This window comes from Camarhynchus parvulus, chromosome 3, assembly GCF_901933205.1.
Source record: "Camarhynchus parvulus chromosome 3, STF_HiC, whole genome shotgun sequence".
Lineage (NCBI taxonomy): Eukaryota > Metazoa > Chordata > Aves > Passeriformes > Thraupidae > Camarhynchus > Camarhynchus parvulus.
The window spans coordinates 97,518,158-97,540,227 of NC_044573.1; the positions used below are offsets into that span (position 1 = coordinate 97,518,158).

The following is a 22,070-nucleotide window of genomic DNA, read 5'->3' on the forward strand; positions in this document are numbered from 1 at the left end:
CCTCAGAATCTGAGGACACTGGAATTTCTGTTTTGGGAAACCCAACCTGTCTCGTTCCAGGTACACAATGTCTTTCCAGGAGCTGTGACACGGGGCTCAGAATGGCAAAACTCTTGATAGAAAAGATGCTGAAATTTCTCACAAAGACAGGCACATTACCTGGGCATTAGCAAATGTCTAGAAGTATGAGGTAAATACATGGGAAAGTTTTCACTATATTTTAAACCTCTGTGCTTATTGCTTTAATTTAAAAAGTAAAGAATGATGGCATATCTCTGAAAACAAGCGCAGCCAAGCCACAAAAGTTGCAAATTCGGGTGAATGGGGATACACGTTCTCATTCTTCCAAATTACTTTCTTGTAATGTATGATAATGAAATGTTCTATAAATTTAAAGTAGTGATGAGTGAAAGTTCAGAAGAGGAGACTTGACATCAAATAATATTTTGAATCTCTGGATGCTTCTAAGGATATTTAGTTTGAAGTATTTTTGGAGAACTCTGTTTCTTCAACTTTCCCCTACTTTCGAGCCAGAGGTTGGCAAAAATGTCACTTTGTGGTGACTGAAGTCTACTGATGTGATAATGGCTGCACACTTAAGATCTGAATTTGAATGAGCTGTTATGTTAAGAGAGGAGATAGCTTTGTTTTATGGAAACCATTAGCTGATCTTCTGCATTTTCTTACTTTATTTAAAAAGTTACCAGCTGCAACACCAGGTTTGTAATTCAAAAGCAAGATGTTATTTCTGTTGGTCAGTACTTGGACTATTCCTTTGGAATATCACAGTTAATTCCCACAGCTCTCCTGTTACCTGAGATCTAATAGCAAACTGAAAGCTTTGGACAAGATTTTAGGGGATTCAAGTTCCTGTCAGTACTTTGGTTTAACAGGAATGTGTCCATGACCTTTCTGTAGTCATTGAACAATTGAGCTAAACATCAACCCAGATACACCGACCAAAGGCTGATACTCAAATGTCTGTCACTAGCTGGATTAGTTATTTGGTTTATTTTGCACAAACAACCTAAGGCTGTTGCTTTCCATTAGTTTTCCTGTACTGTTCAGAACCTGTCATGTTGATGATGATTTGATTGGCACATTTCCTAGTAAGCTCTCTAGGAGAGAAACAAAAGAAAGCTATAAACAGAATAAATGGCAGCAGTCAGGAAGCAAAGACAAAAAAAGACTTATCACCTATTATTAATTAGGTCTCCAACTGACTTTGATTTGTTGTCATAAAATTATTGATGGATTGGATCAGTACCAAATCTTATTTTTTCCCTAAAATCCTTCATCTTTCCTTAGAAAAATCTTTCCTTATTCATATCAGCAGCTTTTAAAACACATTGACTGTAACATTTATTTTTATTAATGATTGTTCTTAAATACCTTTTATCATCTTCTATGTCCATATTTCTTGTAGCATCTCATAAAATAACATTTTGAATTTACTAAAAAGCATAAATTAACAGAGATTTGGATTTGTTATTGAGTATTTTCCCTTTTTTTTCTCCAAAAATAATACATACATAGTGTTTAACATTGTCTATAGTCAAATGGATTATCTGTGCCAATACTAGTAAAAGACATGTTGCATGTTTGCATGCCTCAGCATGTTATGAGTGAATCTCCACACAGAAAATCAACCCCAACAAGATTTAAACGGGACTTTGAGAACTGTCTGTCTTGTTTGAGCAGTGATGGAAATAACTGATTAAATTTTAAAGGTATAGGCCAGAATTTACTTGCATGTTAAATGTAACATGAAATCTAAAATAATTTTAAGAGAAGCCGGTTATTAGCATTAGCTGTGATTAAATTTGGAGAGAGTGAAACTTTCACTTTTAACAAAAAGTGTCATTTTAAAATTATCACTATCAAATGCAGCAATAATTATGTGGTTTTTAACAAAGCACCATTCTATCAAATGGTTGTGTATAGAGACCTGCAGTGCAAATAACAAGTGTTCCCATTTAGGATAATTTTTTTGTGGTTACAAATTACAGTAGAGTTCACTTAGAGTTATAAATACACAGCATGTCTAGATGCCAGCCATATTTTAAGCCAGAAGTTGCACTGAATGAAAATGCAAGATTCTCTTTTCTAATGGTGTGCTATTCAAATATGATGAAAATATTACTTTTTTGCATAAACTTATTAAATGTTTTTAATATAAAAATAATTATTATAATGTAAAGCAAAAACTCATTACAACTTACTTAATTTTACTAGTACCAGCTGTTTTAAATATGCTTTCTTGGTAATTTAACTTATTCATTATTTAAAATCTTAGAGAGATGAGCAAATTAAAAATGTTCTTTCTTTCTCCTGTAAGCCTTGCTTGAAATTTGAATTAAAGAAAACCTGGTTTATCCATTATATCAGATGATATCTAATCTAGAGTAATTTAGGTTACAAAAGATATAAGTAGTTTGGAAGAACAAATAAATATACTGCTCAGCATCTTTACAATATAACTGTATAGGAAAAAATATATAAATAAAAATAGAGGATTTAGAAGTCTTTAAAAATACCTAACATTACCTAATGCTACCTAAACTTCTGTCAATAGTTAGTACTTAATATTAAGTTATTTATCCTACTATTTCACAATGTTAAGTGCTTAATACAAAACACCATATAGGCTTTGTAACTTACATAGCTAGAGTAAAATAAAGTCTTATTTTTTAATAAAGTAATAGATAAAAATACATCAGTTAGTGATTCTAATAATAAGATTCAGTAAAAATTTTGGTGATTTTTAAATAGTAGCCTTATTGGAACCAATCACTTGTATTACTGTTTAGAAATTATATTTTTATTGTAATTTTTCATCACTTTTGTATCCATGTTTCACACTTTTTCCCACCTTATTCTTTTGTATCACTTATTATAGTCGTTATTCCAATTAACATCAGTATTAATAACCATATAGCAAACCTCAACCCCAGAGGTGTTTCTTTGCTATGAGTTAAGCAATCTGATCATTACAGAGTTATTAACTAATATTAGAGCAAGCCATGTATGTCTTCTAGAGCATCAACAACAGAGCTAATTGCAGATTTTCTTTGTGTCAGAAGTCAAATTTCCTTAATTTGTGGAGCAGCATGGTTAATACATTCACTCTTCCCACAACCTGTGAAGAAAAGGTAAATAATTCATTATCAGAAGACAGAAAAGTAGTGTATTTGCTGGGACTTCACTTGGCATAGGTCTTGTTTTAGCTCAGGCTTCTGTAGTAAAAATAAAAGTAAGTGTTAAACCAAATGAAGATGAACAGATATCCTGGTTTTGTTCTGTTCTGTTTTATTTTGTTTTTAAACAAGCTTGCTTATTTAGGGTATAAATGCAAATAAACTTACACAATGAAAACAATGCCACAATGACAAATAGCAATCTCATTTTGTCAGTAGATATGTATGATTATACAAATAGTTAAATCAATAATAACTTAAAAGTAGAGCCCTAAAGTAGCAACCCAGAAAAGACCCTTAAATTAAAAAAGGCTGCATAAATATGGTTAGGATCTCAATATGGTTTAGAGCAATTTCAAATATGATTTCACAGACGCTTACGTTTTTATGTTCACATTTATTTCACAAGGTTAAATGAACTGCTGTTAGCACTAACAAAATGAAGTGTCATGAAGGTTTTCTATAGGAAAAAAAGTCCTGATTCTGACAGAGAAGAGTTTTGTGATGAGTTTTCTATAGAGGCTGGAGTACATCTCCAATTACGTGCCAATGAGAAGTACTCGTACAATAGGTTCATCTTGTTGGCCTTAATGGATAAAGGGTTGCCCCCCAAGAAATGGTCTGGCAGAAGAACTTGAAACACACAGAATAAAGGGATGTTTCTATGTTTCCTTTTGTGTGTTTGTTTCCAGGTGAGGTATTTCTTGTTCTTTCTGTGAGTTAAACACTTTAAAATCCCCCCAAAAATTCTCCAACTCCATGGATATCTTTAAAAATTAAATTAATTCAGTTTTATTCTCTAGACATGGAAAACATATCTGGAGTATATATCTGTATGGTAAAAATATCTATCAACCTAGATATACACAGGACAGGCTTGACTTGTTCATAATTTAGATCTTTGCTGAGTGTAATGAACATTTTTCATTGCAGTTTCTGTTTACCAGATGTTCAGCTGCCATTTCCTAGTGAAGTACCATTGACTATGGCTTAAGGAAATGATTAATTCTTCATTTACAGTTTTGGGAAGGGGAAATATGCAATTGCTCTTAAATGGCACTTTCTTACAGCACACAACGTAAATTGCATTAAGACAAGCTCACATGCATATGTACTTCTGGATATGTGTGCAAGGGATCAGAAATTTTTTACCCTAGCTGGTAAAATCCACTCTTCTTAAGCATACTGTGCTCCATATTGTACAAGGAAGAGCTATGTACAAGGAATAATTATAGTGTTATTGATGCATGTATTGTGTTCTTTAGAGGACAAACAAGAGACAACTTGCAGGAACTTAAAGGTGCCGTTTATTTTGACCTGTCTCCAATGGATAGTAATACATAGTTACAGTAAATAAAGGGGAACAACATATAAAGAGGTATCAAATCCTATTCCTTCAGTCTCTTGCTTGATCCCCCACATGCTTTCTATTATGCAGTTTCTTGTCATTTCATGTTCTTGGTGTAAGCTGTGCCCTGACTGCCATCCCAGCTCTCTCAGCCTTTTCTCATCTGAGAGATGTGTCACTCTCTTAGTAATGTTACTAGCTGAACTCTTTCCAGTAGCTTCATATCTCTCTTGCGCTGGGCAACCCACAACTGACGCAGCACTTAAGGTGTGGCCTCCCCGGAACTGAGTAGAGGGAAGGATCACCTCTCTCAGCCTGCTGACAGCATTCCTCCCAAAGCAGCCCAGGATGCTCTTGCTCTTTTTGGCCACCAGGGCGTACTGCTGACTCTTGTCCAACTTGGGGTCCACCAGACCTCTCAGGTCCTTCTCTGTAAAGACTTGTATCTGTAAAAACCCTTTTTATCTGCTTACATATTGTTTATTTTAACATTGCACTTTCAACTACTGCAAAACTACTGAGATGAAATATTGTGTAAGAATTTTTAGCTTTTTTTGCACAAATGCCTGATATACATAAATGTGAGTGAGGTTTTGTATTTGATGTGACAATCCCCATGTAATGAAAAATCTGCAAAGAACAGAATTTCAGCATTTGATTGACAGATAATTTTAGTGGGACTAGAAAAAATACTGCTGCTTTCTAAACAAAACTGTTGGCAAGCCTCCTTTCACTTCTCATTTTGTAATCCATTTCTTGAAGAGTTTTTTGGAAACACGTTGTTATCTCACATTCCTAGTGAAAACCTAACCTGACAATAGAACAGTTTTTAAGAAGTGTTTGATGGTTACTTATGGGTATGGATTAGTAGTGTGAATTTTTTCCCATGTGACACAGATAAATATGCAGAGAACTGAGATATTTGGATGTGGCTATTATCACAGATCACAGAATATTCTGAGTTGAAAGGGGCATACAAGGATCATCAAATCCAACCCCAAAGCTAATAGCCTATAAGGAAATAGAACCTTGGTGTTATTAGCACCATGCTGTAAACAACTGAGCTAATCTCAGGGTCAATATGTAATAGGAAACACCAACCTGTGGACTAGTAATGTAATTTGTCTCAAATGTATGGTTTCTTCTTTTTTTGGCACAATTCACAGCAAATTATTTTCTTTCCAAGTTCATCTCTCTGTATTACATTTTAAAAGAACAAAATCTTTCTGCCTTCTATCATAAAATTATTAATATTGGAAAAATTCTAAGATCACCAAGCGCAACTATCAATGTAGCACCGCCATGTTCACCACCAAACCATGTCCCCATGTGCCACATCCACGTGTTTTTTGAACACTTACAAGATGATAACTCAACCACTTCCCAAAGCACTCTCTTCCAAAGCTTGACTATTCTTTCAGCGAATAAATTTTTCCTAGTATACAACCTAAACCTCCCTGGTGCAACTTCAGGCCATTTCTTCATGTTTTGTAGCTTCTAACCAGGGAGAAGAGACTGATCCTTATCTTGCTACAACCTCCTTTCAAGTGGTAGTAGAGATACATAAGGTCTCCCCTTAGCCTCCTCTCCTGCATACCAAACAACCCCTGCTCCTTCATCCAGTCCCTCTAGGACTCATTTTCCAGACCCTTCACCAGCTTTGTTGTCCCTCTCTGAAATCAGTCTAGCACCTCAATATCCTTCATGTAGTGAGAGGCCCAGAACTGGATACAGCACTCCAGGTGTGGCCTCACCACTGCCAAGTACAGAGTGATAATCCCTGCCCTGGTCCTGCTGGCCACACTATTGCTGATACAGGCCAGGATGCCACCAGCCTTCTTGGCCACCTGGGCACACACTGGTCATGTTCAGCTGCTGTTAACCACCACCCCCCCCCAGGTCCTTTTCCATAGGGCAGCTTTCCAGCCACTCTTACCCCAGCCCATGGCACTGCCTGGGCCCAAGGGCAGGAACGAACACTTGGCCTTGTTGAACCTCACACAGCTGGTCTTGGCCCGTCGATCCAACCTGTCCAGATCCCTCTGAAAAGCCTTCCTTATCCTTCAGCAGACCAACATTCCCACAAAACTTGGTTTTATCTGCCCATGTTCCATGCCCTACCTTAAGTCAGAAAGATACTCTTCCATTTTATTTCCTGACTTTTAAAGTTTTTCTCAGTGAATTTAGAACATCCGTGTCACAGAAATCATAGGTGTGTCCCAAGCAAACATAACAGCAATGTTCATCAATGTTAGCACAAAACAAGAAGAATGCAGCTTGAGAAAATATAAATCACAAATATATTATGTATATGTTGGTTGGTGCAAAAATTGATTTGACCAGATATGATAGAATATACATATAAATAACTTCATTTGAAGTATTGGTATCAGTGGAGTTGTTCCACACTCCAGGACAATCATACTGAGTGTGACTTTAAATTGTTATTTTCCTTTCTTTTTTTGTTATCTTTGCTCCAATAAAATATTTCAAGCTTTTAATTGGTCAGGAGAGTGTAAGAGTGTCATTACAGAAAGGTCTGAGTCAACTGTTCAATCTGGACTCCCTTCAGAGTTCTGACTCTTGATTTATTATATTTTTAAGTGTATTAGAAAATTAAATAAAACCCCTTTGCTTTTTATGTGAAGATCATAGTCCATATATCTTTGAAATGTAATTGTCTCTGTCTGTTTCCAAATTTCAATAACAAAAAATCTACTTATTTGCAGTCTCTAAACACCTGTAGATGCCACAATGCTGGTACATTACACATTTCACCAGCATGCTGTGGCAATTTATTTATGTACTCAGGTTTTAAAAAACTCCTAAAGTTGTTTTGCCGTCTGTTAATGTCTTCCAACAACGAGTAATAATACTTTTGTAATTACATCAAAATGCGAAGAGTAACAGATTGTTTATTTTACTAAATGTATTACAGAGATACCAGTGTGATTGCTTGCCTGGATGGGAAGGAAGATTTTGTGAAAAGGAATCAAATGAATGCAATTCAGAGCCTTGTAGAAACAATGGCACCTGCACGGACCTTTTCAACAGCTATCGGTAAGCGTTGCACCTCCTCACCATATGGTCGTGTTCCAGGAAGGCCAGGCTTATGCATCCAGCCATTATTTTGTTTCCCTGCTTGGGAAGGAAATGTTATTACACAAATGGGCAAAGGACTTGTGTCATGGACATTGTGCTTCACTGTACTTTCATGTGAAGCCAGCAGATATACTAAATGGTATATGTAAAATTAAAAATAAAGGAAAAGAAAAAAGTATTATTTTAAAAATATTTATTAACTAAGTTTGGAAATTAATTTTGTCAAAGAAAATATAGTTTCTCTTTCTGTCATATTTGCCCTCTCAACACAAGAGATTATTAAAAGCAGTGGTAGTGGGCAGTTGGATGAGGAGGTTATATCATTGCTGCCATCTTGTGGCTTAAAATTCCACCAAAAGAGTAATTTAACTAAAATTTATATCCCCTCAGACAAAGAATGAGGATGTGATGCTAACCATATTTTTTTAACTTAAACCCTAATCTTTATTTCATGCATGCATTTATGGTTCAAAAATTATTTTATTTCAGTAGTGTGAGGATTAAGATCCCATAAACAATCTAGTAATCAGTTTCTGCTCCATGAAGCCAGGGTTTGTTTATATTATGATGTCAATACTAAAAGAGTCACGTAAATTCTTAATGGACACAGTTGAGTGTAATAACTGTACATGGTACATAGTCTAGCTGTTGTACAGTGATTATATTCCTGGTAATACAGACAATAATCAGAAAGAAAACTAACCACAGTTGACAATGGAGAAATGATTTCCCAAATAGCTAAACATAACTAAGTCAAATAACATTATATATATATATAATGATTTGTGATATCTTAGAGCTATATTTTTATGTGGTATAAAACTTCTTAGTTTGGTAGCATATTTTTATTCTAATAACAGAAAGTAGAGCAATGTTGAGAAAACCTGTTAAAATCTCTTTAATTGCTATTTTTCCACTTTTTAAAGCCTGATGGAATGTAAAAAAAAAAGTTAAATATTTTAATTGTTGTGGTTCTTATTTTTCTCATATTTTTAGTTCTTTGTAGTCTACCACCCTCAAGAACAATTCTAGGTGAATGGATATTTTGCAGCCATGAATCCTTACCTGTCCTTTCATTTTCCCAATTTTTCCAGCCAGAAAGCATTATATGTATTGCAGAAGGTAACAGGGCTTCTTCTAATTTTACTCATAGCTGGGTCAACAACTTATGCACAAATCCAAGGACTTCCTATTTTTTATTGAGAATAAAAATGCTCAAGAAGTACTTTTCTGGATTTTGCAAATACAGAACTGTTACAGAAAATATTGACAAGAAAATTGGTTTGAAGTGTAAGCACCAGGCATATTTTTTCTCAAAGCTATTTGTCCTAGTTGACATAACAGAACAGGAAAATTAGACATACCATTGAATCATCATATACAAGGGGCAGGTTACACCAAACAAAACAACATCTTCAAAGATACCTAGAGTTGAAAGTGACTCTGAGACTTGGCAATACCAAGGAAAATTAGTATAGCTCAATGCTTTATTTATATATTACAAAGCAATTTCACTTCAATCATTAGAGCTGTCCTTGTTTGTATTCAGAGATGCTAAAAGATCATAATTACTCTTAATTTAAAAACTGTGTTGGTTTTTTGTTTTTTTCCTTTTTTGCCTTTACTAATACTTTTCTGTTAAAAGCTACATCAACAAGGCAAAGTGTTTGTGTTATGGCAGGTAAGTATTGGCAGTAACTGATACCTGAACCTGAGGAAATCCAGTCATGCCTTTAAACTTAAATGTAGCTTTTAGAACAGGATAACTGGATTATAGTTGCCTAACAGAAAAGATCATTGCAGTTCTTGATCTGTGCCCAGGCATTGTTTTGGATAGGCATTATTCTGGATCAAAGTCAGGCCAGCAAGTGATCTGAGGATTCATCAGTGATAGGCAATGAAGTTTTCTTGCCTGTGGCCATGTTTTGGCACTGTTTATTTTCCTGCTGTAAGTTGAGGTGCTGGCAGCAATACTCAGAATATTCTGAATTTCTTTGAAATTTGCCACACCGTGACTGGTACTTGATACCTCTTGCAACTTAAATTAATGTAAGGGATAATAAATTTCACTTCCTTTTATGCCTTGATAATCTTCATTAGTTTACTTTTCCATAAATATTTGCAAGCCCAGCTGAGACCATCAGTTACTTAAAATCTAAGTAATTTATTGTGCAACAGCTTAAAAATATTTTTTGTATAGAAAGAAAGTGAATATAATGAAAATGAAACATTTTGCTACCAAATTCAAATGTGTGATAAAACAATAATTATTCAAAACATAATTACTAATTTAAAACTTCACTTTGGAGTTGATTTTCTTTATCTGTGGCTATTCATTGTTGAATCTTGAAATGAAAACCATCTGGCAAAACTGAAGTATCAACAAATCTGTCACACGAGTATCTTTCTTTATGGATTCCATCGCAGAAAAGTAAATCACATCCCAATAGGAAAATAAAAAGCAAAATAAGGCCTTCTCAGATGCATATTTTCATTTTTAAAAAAATCAGATAAGAAAGATTCTGAACCAGTAGTCAAGCTTGATTTTTTGGATGTGAATAGCTTCTAATATGTCCCCTTTAACTTGACTTAATTTATATTCAGCTGATAAAATGAGAAATATCTTTCTCTTCCTTCTCAGTTTTCAGTTTGGCTCATGACATATGGCAAATAAATTAATTTAGAAAAAATTCATACATATATTTCATGCATATATTTCCAGAGCCATGTGATTTTAATTCTCATGATAACATGAAATCTCAAACTACGGCTCTGAACATTTATGGACAGATTTATCTAGTATCAGCTGAATTCCTTATTTCTCCTCTATTGTATCAATAATTCTGAGGTTTAGCCCTAATTAAACCCCAATTAAAGCCCCTGTGTCTCCTTTACTGTTACCAAATTTTGAGTGAAATTCTATTGAACTCTCTTGCCAAATAACAGTAAACATAATTTTATGAATGACCTTGAGTTTCTAATGATTTAGAATAGTTTGGAACTTGTCTGTAATCATTATGATGTTAGAACTTGGAGAATTAATCAAGTGTCTTTCCAAAGTACTCAGTTCTTTCTGTATATTCATATTGGAATCCACAAATTCATTTTGTCAATTCCTGTTAAGTTTTTTATAAAGAATAAAATGGTGCCTTGCTGCTGTTTTTCTGTTTATGACATGCAAATGTACTTCTCCTGATGAAATAGGAAATTAGACCTACCTAAGTATATTTTCTTATGTGATTTATCTATCTTTTATGTTTTATGAAAGATTCAGTGTTTGCTTCAGTTGAGTACAGAAATGTTATCCTTGTCAGCACTTGAATCCATCCACTAAGACATCTTTTTATTATCTCAGTGTAAACTGAAGTCCAATTCTTCATGCTATCTTATCCACTGTTGATATTTTATTTTTGCAATCAAGACCCTTTGCTATTTTGTTTGGTTTTTTTGTTTGTTTTGTTTTGGAAACAGACATTTTTCCTGCCTGCTCATTCTTATCCTTGATATTTTCCTTATTGCATGCTTTCCTTCATCCTGTTTGTGCAACAGGATGTAAGAAAACATGCAAAAGGAAAATATCACAGGCCTCCATTTACCCCTTCACAGTTATGGATATCATACACCTGGCTGTGTTATAAAATACTGAAAGGTCTCCTTCCTACTAAGTTCTGCAAGGACAAAAGTTGGTAACTGCCAACGTCACCTTAAAATTTGAGGCTCAAGTTCCTTAAGCACTTCTGAGAAATTACTGCTAATGTGTGCAAAAACAATTGTCTGTATTTAAATTCTCTCCATTTAAACTCTTCTGTACTTTATCCTGTCCTGTAGGAGGCCATAGTTTCCCTATCTCCCTTTGTATTCCAGCTGAAAGAATAATTTGTGCTTGTAGAAGAGGCTATTTTGCATGATTTCAGAACTCATCTCAAACTGTGCTAGTCTTCTTTAGCAATGCTTCTTCAATTAGTAACCATGCCATGATCATTCTTCTTTGTCTTTACTTAGATAATGATTTATGCCAGCTGACAATTTGGATAACCATGCTGTCAACCAGAGTTAGACATATCCTGCCTCCTTGTTACTTTCTCAGTACATTTCCAAGTACAACATCTTGCCCTATTGCTTCCCTCTTTGTACTTAACATTTTAAGCCACATCTTTTCAGAATAATAAAATGGTTTTCTGTTAGTGCAACCTGTGCTAAGCTCACCAAAAAAAGACCAGTTTTAAGTCATTAGGATTTATTCGGTCTCATGCATACTTAAATTACAGTACTGTTACAGAAAACTAGCATACTGTTTTGCTACTTTTTTTCCCCTTCTGGAAAGAATTTATTTTGGGTTGTGGAAGCAGGTGATTCCTAAATTTGGGATGTGTAAATATCTGAAAGATCTATAAGTAAAAGCATGCTTATTCACACAGTGCATTTGAAAGATATGTTCATCTCTAAATGAATGAGTTTTAAACTATCATGGAATTCTAAAGGAAGCCATGATATGATTATCATTTTAATGCTGTGTTCAGTGTGCCTTCTGTTTTTACTCACATTCCTTTTAACTACTGCTATACCCTTCCTTAACTTTTTTGCCCCCAAAAGCAAGAAGCAGCTTTTCCCATAGATGGGTATCACCTTGTTATTCAATGATCCCAGATGCCAAATTCTTAAGTATCTTATTGCAAGCAGCAACTCTTATGTGTCATTTGTTCAGGATTCTTTGGCCAGCTCTTCCTCTCCTGCTATAGAGACATTTACCAAAACATTTGTCTGTTGCACTTCTGACTTATCTTTCATTCAGATTTGTAGGGTTTTTTCCCTTCATCCTAGTACCAAGTTATGTACATATTTCTTACTCAAAATCATCTTTAAATTATTTATATAGACAATCAGGAAATTTACTAATGAATTCGCCAAAGAAATGTGTGAAAGCATAAACAAGTGTTTCCTCTAAAGATTGGAAGTGTTTTATAGCTCTTCTGTGGTAATACTGCTAACAACTCAAATTGTGTAGTGTGCTTCTTGTTATACTGCAGTGAAATGAGCTTTAGGGTTTGTATTGCCTTTAGCAAAAAAAGAAAATATTGCTGTGCCACCTCAGCATTATTTAACAGTCACTGACATTCTGCACTCCTCAGGGCATATTTTAGCCATAATTCAACAATCTTCTCAAAGAACAAGAACATTTTTTTCAAAATCCCTATGAAATATTAAAATTTGAAACAAAACACGGTAAGTACCTGGAAAATACCTTCCCCCCCTCCAAAATTAGCTTATCAACTTTTTCTTCCTGAACAGTAGCATTGTTCCACCTCGCATATTTAATCATTAGGGGATAGATTTTCAGTAATTTTCTTATAATGTATTTTGTTTACAAATACCCAGAGATGCAAAATGATCATTTGATGAACTCACAGGTTAAATTGAGGGAATTTAAACCAGTTTCTAAAATAATAAGTACCTCAAGCATAGCTTTGAGAGTATATGAAATGCAATATAAGTTACTCAAATTTATCATTGCTGTAGGGCAGTTAAACACTTCCATTGCAAATAATGTACTAATAATACATGAGCAGAGCTAACAAACAAAGCAGTTTGTACAGCAGTTTATGGGCTCTAGCTTGTGATATGCTAAGCTTCCTGGGAACCCCTGGGGTCATCAGAGGACTACTGTGAAACTTTGAAGAGCTTCAGGGTGCCTGGTGCTCCCCAGAAGGGATAGCTACAGAAGGCTGTGACTGCTAACAAGCTGCAGCAGTGTCCCACAAGCTTTGTTGCCAACTTTCCTTGATTTATGGGGACTTGAAGCTTTTTGTTTCCAGCTGACTCCACATTAAGGACAGCCAAGCATGCTTTCAGCGAACGCTAGAAAGAGTGTATGTGACTGCCAAGCCCAGAGCACAGCCAACAGAGTAGAAGGGTAGAAATTCCACTGAGGACACTGTGTACTTAGGTAGCGAGGTGCTGCAGGGCACTGTCACTGACCATCCACAGGAGTAACTAGATCAGCCCAATAGAGACTTCAAACCAGACTGAGCTCCTCAGGGAGGATGCAGCTCTGTAGGCCTGGAGCTGCAGAAATGTCTGGAACCTCTTATTGAGGCTGGGATCAGAAGATAGTATCCTTGCCTTGTCCAGCATACAAGGGAGGAAGCCCTTGTATGCTGGAGGAGGATCTGCATTGCCAAGCAAAGGAGCTTCAGGAGGCAGTCTGTGAAGCTGAGATGGGGGACAATATCATATTCTCCAAGACCCTACAATTACAAGAACCTGAACTCCCAGACACAGTGAAGGAGAACCAGGAAGAGCCTTTGCATATGATTTTGGAAATGGAGACTTCAGTTACAATGAAGGCTAGGAGCTTGTAACCTCGACAGCAGGATGAGGGTTCCTGTCCTATCTGAGCTCTGCCACTACAGAGTAGGCTCATGACATGGTAGCAGAGGATGAACTAGAAGCTCTGTCCAGTGAAGCATCTCAATCAGCTTAACCTGAGTCACAAGGCAGCACCAGAAGGAAGGATGAGTGATGGCAAACACTGGGAGACTCTCAGATGCAGGCTCCTGATAGGACATATCCTGAGTTCTGAGGGTAATGGCTCAAGACCTTGTGACGCTGCTCTTGATAATGTCTAAAAAATCTGGGTGACAAGGAGAGGTTTTTAAGGATCAGAAGAAAGGTTATGGAAATATGTCAGAGAATGGAATGGAAACAGGAAGAAAAAAGAAGGCTAGGAATGGAGAAAATGACTGTTACTTTCAAGAAAGGCAAGAAGGAGGATCTGGGCAACTGTGGACAAGTTAACCTTACCCTGGTCCCTGGAAAGATGATGGAGCAAATAACCCTTGAAACTGTTTCCACACACGTGATGGAAAAGAAGGTGCTAAAGAGAATGTTTTCACAAAGTGGAAAGCCTTCCTGATGATAGCATTCAATGAGATGACTGGTTTGACAGATAATGAGAGGACTGTTTCCCTTCACCTTAGCAAGACTTCAGATGCTACCATAGCACCTCCATAGACAAAACATGATGAATTGCTGGACACAAAGACCATATTCAACATAATTCATCCTCTCATCACATTATGTAGCAATGACACTAAAACTGAAATTCAATGGCTTGTCTTTTGTAGCTACAGTTTTGTTCAATAACAAAAATGCTGCCACCACATAGTAATCTTGGATGAGATGTCATGGGATGGTGAGAATTAAAAATAGAATGGATAGAAATAAGATAGGCAATGCACAAAAAGAATGTCTGAAAAAATTTTCAAGATAGATTTCACTACCTCATTATTTCTAATCCTAATATTATAATGCTTCTATTGCACATGATTCATAATAGACTCATTCCTGCTTGTTCTTTTGCCCTTCATTTAACTGCTCCCTTAAAGAACATGCAAGTTTTTAATTTGGAAAACCTTAATAAATTAGGAAGTTTATACAAGCAAATAAACAAAAATGCTGCTGACACTTTAAAAATTACTCATTAGAAACAAATGGGAAAACCATCTGTCTTTGTTAGCTACAGATTAGATATTTCATGCATCAGCAATGTCTAATACATGTACAAAGGAACAAATTTTTTCAAGGATTATGGGCATTGCTGCTGGCATTATATCCTTTTGAACCATGGAGAATCAGTAATAAACAGTTCCACATAAAAGGACAGGGTGTAGATGTCTTTCTCATTACTATACAAACAGTACTTTTTCCTTTGACTTGAGAGGTCATTAGTAAAATCTATGCTTCACTTCTTGGGAGAGTTTTCATTGGTTTCATAGGCATTGTTTCTTTTTCCTACGTTCTTAAAGCAATTCTGAAGTGGTCAAAGGTGAAAATTTTTGTAAATTAAATGTGTCGGTTTTAATGTCAAGACATTACATCTATTTATTTTGTCTTGAAATGACTTCACAGCCAAAAGAATACCAAAGTTTCATCTTCAATTATGAGGCATTTTCTTTTGAAGTAGAGAATTATTTTCAGAGAATAAAAGTCACAATATCTTAAAAAAAATTAGAATGGGATGGGAACTAAAAAATTGGTTTTGGAGAAGAGCATTATTGTATATTTAGAAAAAAAACAACTTTGAAAAATTATGAGTTAGATAAAACAGTTGCATTTTAGAAATAATTGCTTGTATATGACAATATAATATGAAACACATGTACACATGTAAAAATTATAAACTAAATAGTTCTAGTATAAGTAAACTATACAAAACACAATTAGAAAATCAATTTTGGCTTCCCCACCACTAGTTTCTATAGGTAATAAAATTTTAGTTAATTGTTCTTTTTGGATTTGTCTGGGATTTACACCGTGTGTGCTCTGTTAGATCAATAGAAGCATTATAGGAGTTTGTTTAGACTGCAATTACAGACTGTACACTGTTAGAGGTCCTCTATAAAACAGTGCTCACTCTTCAGCAATATCAAGCAGACTAATTCAGGACCAGTAACCATCATATTTTCTTCTACTAAATGCCAGTTTGGATATATGAAAAGAATCTATCAGAGTTATAGAAGTGAGCCTTTATCTTTGAAGGTCACAGGTGGAGAAAAGGGACTATGAATACAAAAAATCACAGCTCTCTATGAGCATCCATAAGCATTGTTATATGTAGGTCTCTTGGACTTGTTCATTCCCTGTCTGGAAGGGACAGTCATAAAATTTTCATAGGTTTGCCCTATTGAAATAACTCAGTGAGACACCCGTAGAAGAAAGTTGGATTGTTTATACAACAGTAGATATCAAAGGTAGATAAAGACATAACTGACTGTTGGAGACACACTAAAAATAATATTTGTTGTTTGCTTTTATAGCTTATATCAAAACAATAATCTTTATAAGGACAAAGCTATTTTTTTTTAAATGCTATTTGCCAGGACACGACAAGTCAAATTTGGGTTTTTTAACAGAATCTGCAGTAGAAAAATAGTTACCTCATGTGTTACTGCAGTATTCGAGCAGTGCAGATATATTTGTTTGTTTGCTTGTCTGTTTTTTCTAACTTTGAGAAGTACTGCCTTGCTTGAAGATGCTTAATTTTTCTTTTTTTTTTTTTTTTTACTATTTATATGCTTCAGAATTGTAGCACTCCTTGAAAAAAATTTTCGAGGGTTTGCTACTATAAATATTCTTTGGCTAAACTAATCAAGATCTGTGTTAGGTGATTTTTGGTAAATTTAGTCTTGAAAGATGAAATGTTATTGCCTGTGGTATTTTTTTGAGGTTACAATCCTCTTGCACTGTTAGGTGAGGGGTAAAAGGTTATAATTCGGCATATTAATGAAGGGCAGTTTGTGCAAATCCTTTTTTTCTTTTCTTTCTCTTATTCTAATAACAAATATGAAAACAGGGACATCTCTGCTCCTTAATCTATTTACAAAGTATTTTCTAGACTGCCAGTATTAATTATGACACTCTCTAGCCTTTCCAAGTTTTATTTTCTACAGGCTCTTTTGAAAATCTGAGTTATAATGTTGAAGTTAGCATGACTGCTGCAGAGTGTTGAAAATGTTTCAATAGTTCTCTTCAAATATATAAATATATATATGGTTAAGCGATGTCACGATGACCTAATATATTCTACCATAATAAATACTATATCTATCCTTGGTTATCAGTTTTTTTATAGGCATCTAATTGGTTCTAGGCATAAAGTATTCAATGTCTTCTATGTTTGGAATAAATAAAAAGAAAAAAGGGGGAAAAAAGAGAAATAATATATTAGTCCATTTGTTCAAATAAATGTTTTCTTATACTCTTGCTTCTATTCTTGGATCAGATAGTGCTTTGTGTCAGACTGAGCCATAGAAATATTTTATGATTCTCTTCCTTGGAACTTGAGTAGACCCTAAGAAACATTAATCAACAATTCTGAAAAATTTTCCATAGATTATTGGAAGCAGTTGTCCCCCACTCCTCTCCCAGACTGATAGAGATCTCTTGCTTAAATGACTTGCAGAGTTCAAAAACTCCAATATGAAGGAGATAAACATTTATTTGCTCATCCATTCAAATAATTATGCAAGGTCATTTGCACAGACTTTTGGATTGGTGCACATTATTGTTGTGGTGGGTGGTGGTGGTGTTCTAAGTTGTATTACAGTCTGTTTTATAAGTTGTAGTTTTGTTACTCAAAATGGTTCCAGTATTTTATAAGATGGTTCTGTCCCAGACTCCAGACTCCCTGCACACGCTCCCTCATGCAGTTATCTGTCCATCACAGGTTTCCTTAGTAACTCCCGCCTTTTTGTATCAATTTTCATGTCCATCTATAATCCCCGCCTTGTTTTTCTCATTATCTAGATTTCCCCTCCCCTGTTACTTTGGCAACGCACCTGCCTGTCATTTTTCTGCCCACTCCCCAGCCCCAGAAACTTCTACCCGGGGCAGAAGGTGATTGGTGCAGGCTGGGTTGTCCCTCCTATGTTGTTCCCTCATTTGTTATTGTCTCATGCTCATCATTCTGTTCTGTAATATGATTTGTTTGCTGTGACGCGCTCCTCCCTTCTGGGAAATCTATAACTGCTCGCCCCTGGGGGCGGATGAGCGGCAGGTCGGTGCAGTCTCCCTCCTGACGGATACCTTTCTCTCTGCTGCGACGAATTGCTGCCTCTCTGCCTTGTCCTTACTGCCTTTGCTAGCGAGCTGCCTCTTCCCTGCCTTCCAAGGGGCACAGTCCTTCACCTGTGCCGTGAAGGAGCTCCCCTAGCCAGCCGTTTGCCTCAGTCACTCCCCGCTCGGAGCGAAGGCTGAAGTGGCCACGCGGCTGGCCCAACCAGGCTGTGGCGCGCATTTTGTGGAGCGTGCCGGGCCCAGCGACACGCGCAGCTGCGCATTATGTTAAATTTTTTCTCATGTCCAATTCTCTAAATGTCAAGGTAATCTGTCTTCACAGTTAGATTTGTATTGTTCGTGCTTCATAAAATTGCAGAGTTGGAGCATGTTATCTAGCACTTCATATTGCCATGCTAATTATTGCTAATAAAGATTGCGATTGTAATCACCTTTATTTGGCCTTTTTTGATTGCCTGTGTTGGAAGGAACAGACCAGAAAGGCTCTCTTTTGCTCCCCCTGAGCCAAAGTCCCTTCCACTGTGAGCACTCTACCCAAAGAGTTCATTTTTTCTTTTCTGCAATCAGTGTAATCTCTGTATAAAGAGTGAAAAGCTTTGAGGTCAATTGACAGAACTACAACTGCATTGCTAAACTTCTCAAATTTAACAAATGTTTCTCCTGGAGGAGCTGTTACCTGCATTCAGGTGATAGCTCCTACTTTTTCAGTGCAGCAATTTTCTTCCTTTCAGATTTCTCGGGTCAAAGAGGACTTGTCTCAAAATCAATACTAAAATACTGTAAGAGTTACCTGTAACTCTCAGAAAGTATCAGAGCAATAAAAACCGAGGAAAGGCATTGAGCTGCTTTCCATAACAACTAGGCTCTTTGCACAGCAATCTTGAGTAGAGGAAGAGATTTCCAAGGGGAAATAGTGCTGAAGGTACCAGTTTCCACAGGTGCAGCAATAAACCCAGTTGCCATCAAAGACCAGCATTAAATTAACAGAGAGGAGCACAAGCAAACGGGCAACTGGGGAGAAGGAAGCCTTTTATTCAAAATCCTTGAAAGATGGAGTGTCATACTGATAGCTGATTTATTCAACATCTCAATCTAACAGATTAATTTGCTGTAACGTGGAAGTCACATGACAACTGATTCCCTCTGATTCTTGAAAGAATGAAATAATACTTCCCTTTTTTTCTCTACCAAAGTGAGTCAGTACCACCCAAGATATTGCAGGCAGATCATTTACTTACTGTTTATAGTAGCATTGATTTACTGATGCTCAGTTTTCACAAATTTAGGGTTTTCTCCTTGTCACATCTTTGGAGAGGTGCTGCCTGTTAAAAAGGCTGCAAATTACATACTTTCTCTCAGATTGTATGGTGAAATCTTGAATTACCTTGTTGCTGCTGTACTGGTTGTTGTTCCAGTGATGAAAGGTACACTGGCAAATAATGCAGCTCTTGGTGTTAGTGACCAGAGATGGTAAGATAAAAAGGCATTTCTGTCATTTTCCCTTCGCATTTTGTCAGGAACAGAAGGAAGTCTAATGTGGGTTTAGTTAATAGAGAATGTTACTCAAAGAGCAGCTTCACATGCCAAAATGCATAAACATTCGCTGTGGGGGTCTGCAGTAATTCAAGAAATTAATACTGCTACTCAGAAAATTGTTTGACACACAGGACACAAATTTAAACAGACTTTTCTTTCTCTTCACCCTGTGTTGTGTGATAACTTGCTAAACTACATTCCAAAATTTTCATATTACTACGATACTCTTTTTGTACATCGTGGTAAGTTTGGGGCTTGGAAGTTCCTAAATTTTAAGGGATGATTCAGTATTTGTAGATATTATTATAATTTATTTTAAAAAACTTGAAGATGGCAAAAAGTTTTTCTAACACCTTAGATAGTAACCAAAACTATAAAGCAAGAGTAAAAAAATGCACCCAAATATTGGAGGTAATTTTTTTTATTTTAAAATTAATTTCTATTGCTTCTAAAATAGGAATTTAAGTAGGCAAGACTGATGGGAAGGAACTCCAACAATCTTTTTGCCCATGGTAATGGTCTATGAACTAGACTGTTGATACCAAACATGTTTTATTTTCTGGTTCAGGGCCATATGACCCAAGTGATCCTCCCACATGACAGAAATAATCTTCTGTTTTGCTTATTACAGTTTTTACTTGTTTTGTTGTCTTTCTTAATTAAAAGTATTCAAAGTATTCAGCACTTGTGCTTTTAAAGCACAAACGCTCATTCAAATGAGACAGTTTGACTAGAGATTTTTAATTATTTTAATGTTTACTGGCTGAAACAGATAACAATATAAATTTATCCGGCCTTGTAGACAAGATGAATTGGTGTTATTGGGATAAATAAGGAAAGAGTTTGATACAAAAAGAAAATTAGTGTGTACCTCATCTCTGGGGTCCAGTAGCCTGAAAGTTGCATCCAGCCTGATATAAGGTATATCTTATATTCTGGTTCAGGAAAATGGAAAAAAATAAAGCAGCAGCATGAAAAAAAAAAAAAAAAAGAGTTGAAAGTATAAATACCCTTTGTAGCATGTAATATTCTGTTTCCTGAAACAGAAATCTGTGCATTACAGCTCAAACAGAGCTTAAAGCAGAAGCTGAAATATAGCTTGCTGTCTCATAGAGCTGAGTGTTACCTTGTGGTTATGTGAACTCATCGGTTCAAATAGAGAATTAAGGAAGAAATATATAGAAAACAAGCATATACAACTTTCTCTATCTGTTCCTCTAAAATACAGTTTTTTGGAGTTTTTTTGTAATGTAATGTTCCTGAATACACAGAATATCAGGAATAAATTTTAGTTACTGTTACCAAATGGAAGAACATGAGCAGAGAATTATGGGAGGAAAGTATACAGAACAAATAGAGTACATCTTTAAAATTAAAAAAAAAAATGATTAAAAGTCTGAAGCAATTCAACTGGAAGGGAATGAAAACAACATAAGCCCTTTGAAGGTTTTCTGTATGCATCAAACATGCAAAAGACACCCTTTGACAATATTAATAGAGTAGCAGAAACTTAATCTTTTTATCTCTCTTCTCAACAATAGACCTCACAAATAATTTTTCTCCAGTTTGGGGTCAATACCCATTCATGTCTGTTATTACCTGGTACCATTCCCCAAGTACTTAATTTATGCTTTCTTAGCCACCACTTCAGATTCAATTTGTAGACTGCAGGTGACATATATACTTCCTGTAAGCCAGTATCTATATCTCAGTTAAATTAAAAAATGGTATGTGTGTGTATGACAAAGATAACAATGGGTTTTTTTCCCCTAATTTTAGCTTCATATCCTTATTCAAACAGGAGATAAAGGCAGATGGACTTTCTTTAATGTATGATTTTAGCAATTTACATTCACCTATCAATTTACTCTGTGATGGAAAAATTGGTCTTTGGTTACTTACTGGTTAATCCTTTGGAGAGAGGTACATCAGCCAGTTCCCTTAGGCCTCTAGGGTGCATCTCATGGAATTCCATGCACTTAGGTATATTCAGATTCCTCAAACCTGACCTTCTCCCAGGATGGGAAGGACTTCAGTCCCTCAGTACCTGGCATGAGCTTCAGAGAGTTGGGAAATGAGATTAACAAGAAAAATGTTGAATATCTCAGTTATCTCTCTCCGGTTCCCCTGTCTCATTTATTGCAGCAGTACATTTTCTTTAACCTAAGTTTTGTGGCAAACGTACCTGTAAATCCCTTCCTATTCTTTGCAGCTCTTGCCAAATTAAGCTCCAAATGGGCCTTAGCTTTCTTAATGCCACTACTACATACCCAGATGACATCCCATATTCTCTGCAGGGTAGATGTCACTTA

General features: G+C 35.8%; 1 protein-coding gene across 1 annotated transcript in view; it reads left to right on the forward strand.

Annotated features, from left to right (window-relative positions):
• The window catches only part of EYS (eyes shut homolog), a 703,292-nt gene that overhangs the window by 251,139 nt on the left and 430,083 nt on the right, over positions 1 to 22,070 (forward strand). Inside the window, exon 20 of the mRNA XM_030944777.1 lies at positions 7,484 to 7,605. Within this exon, the coding sequence (XP_030800637.1) occupies positions 7,484 to 7,605 (122 nt within the window). The remainder of the gene's footprint in view (positions 1 to 7,483; positions 7,606 to 22,070) is intronic.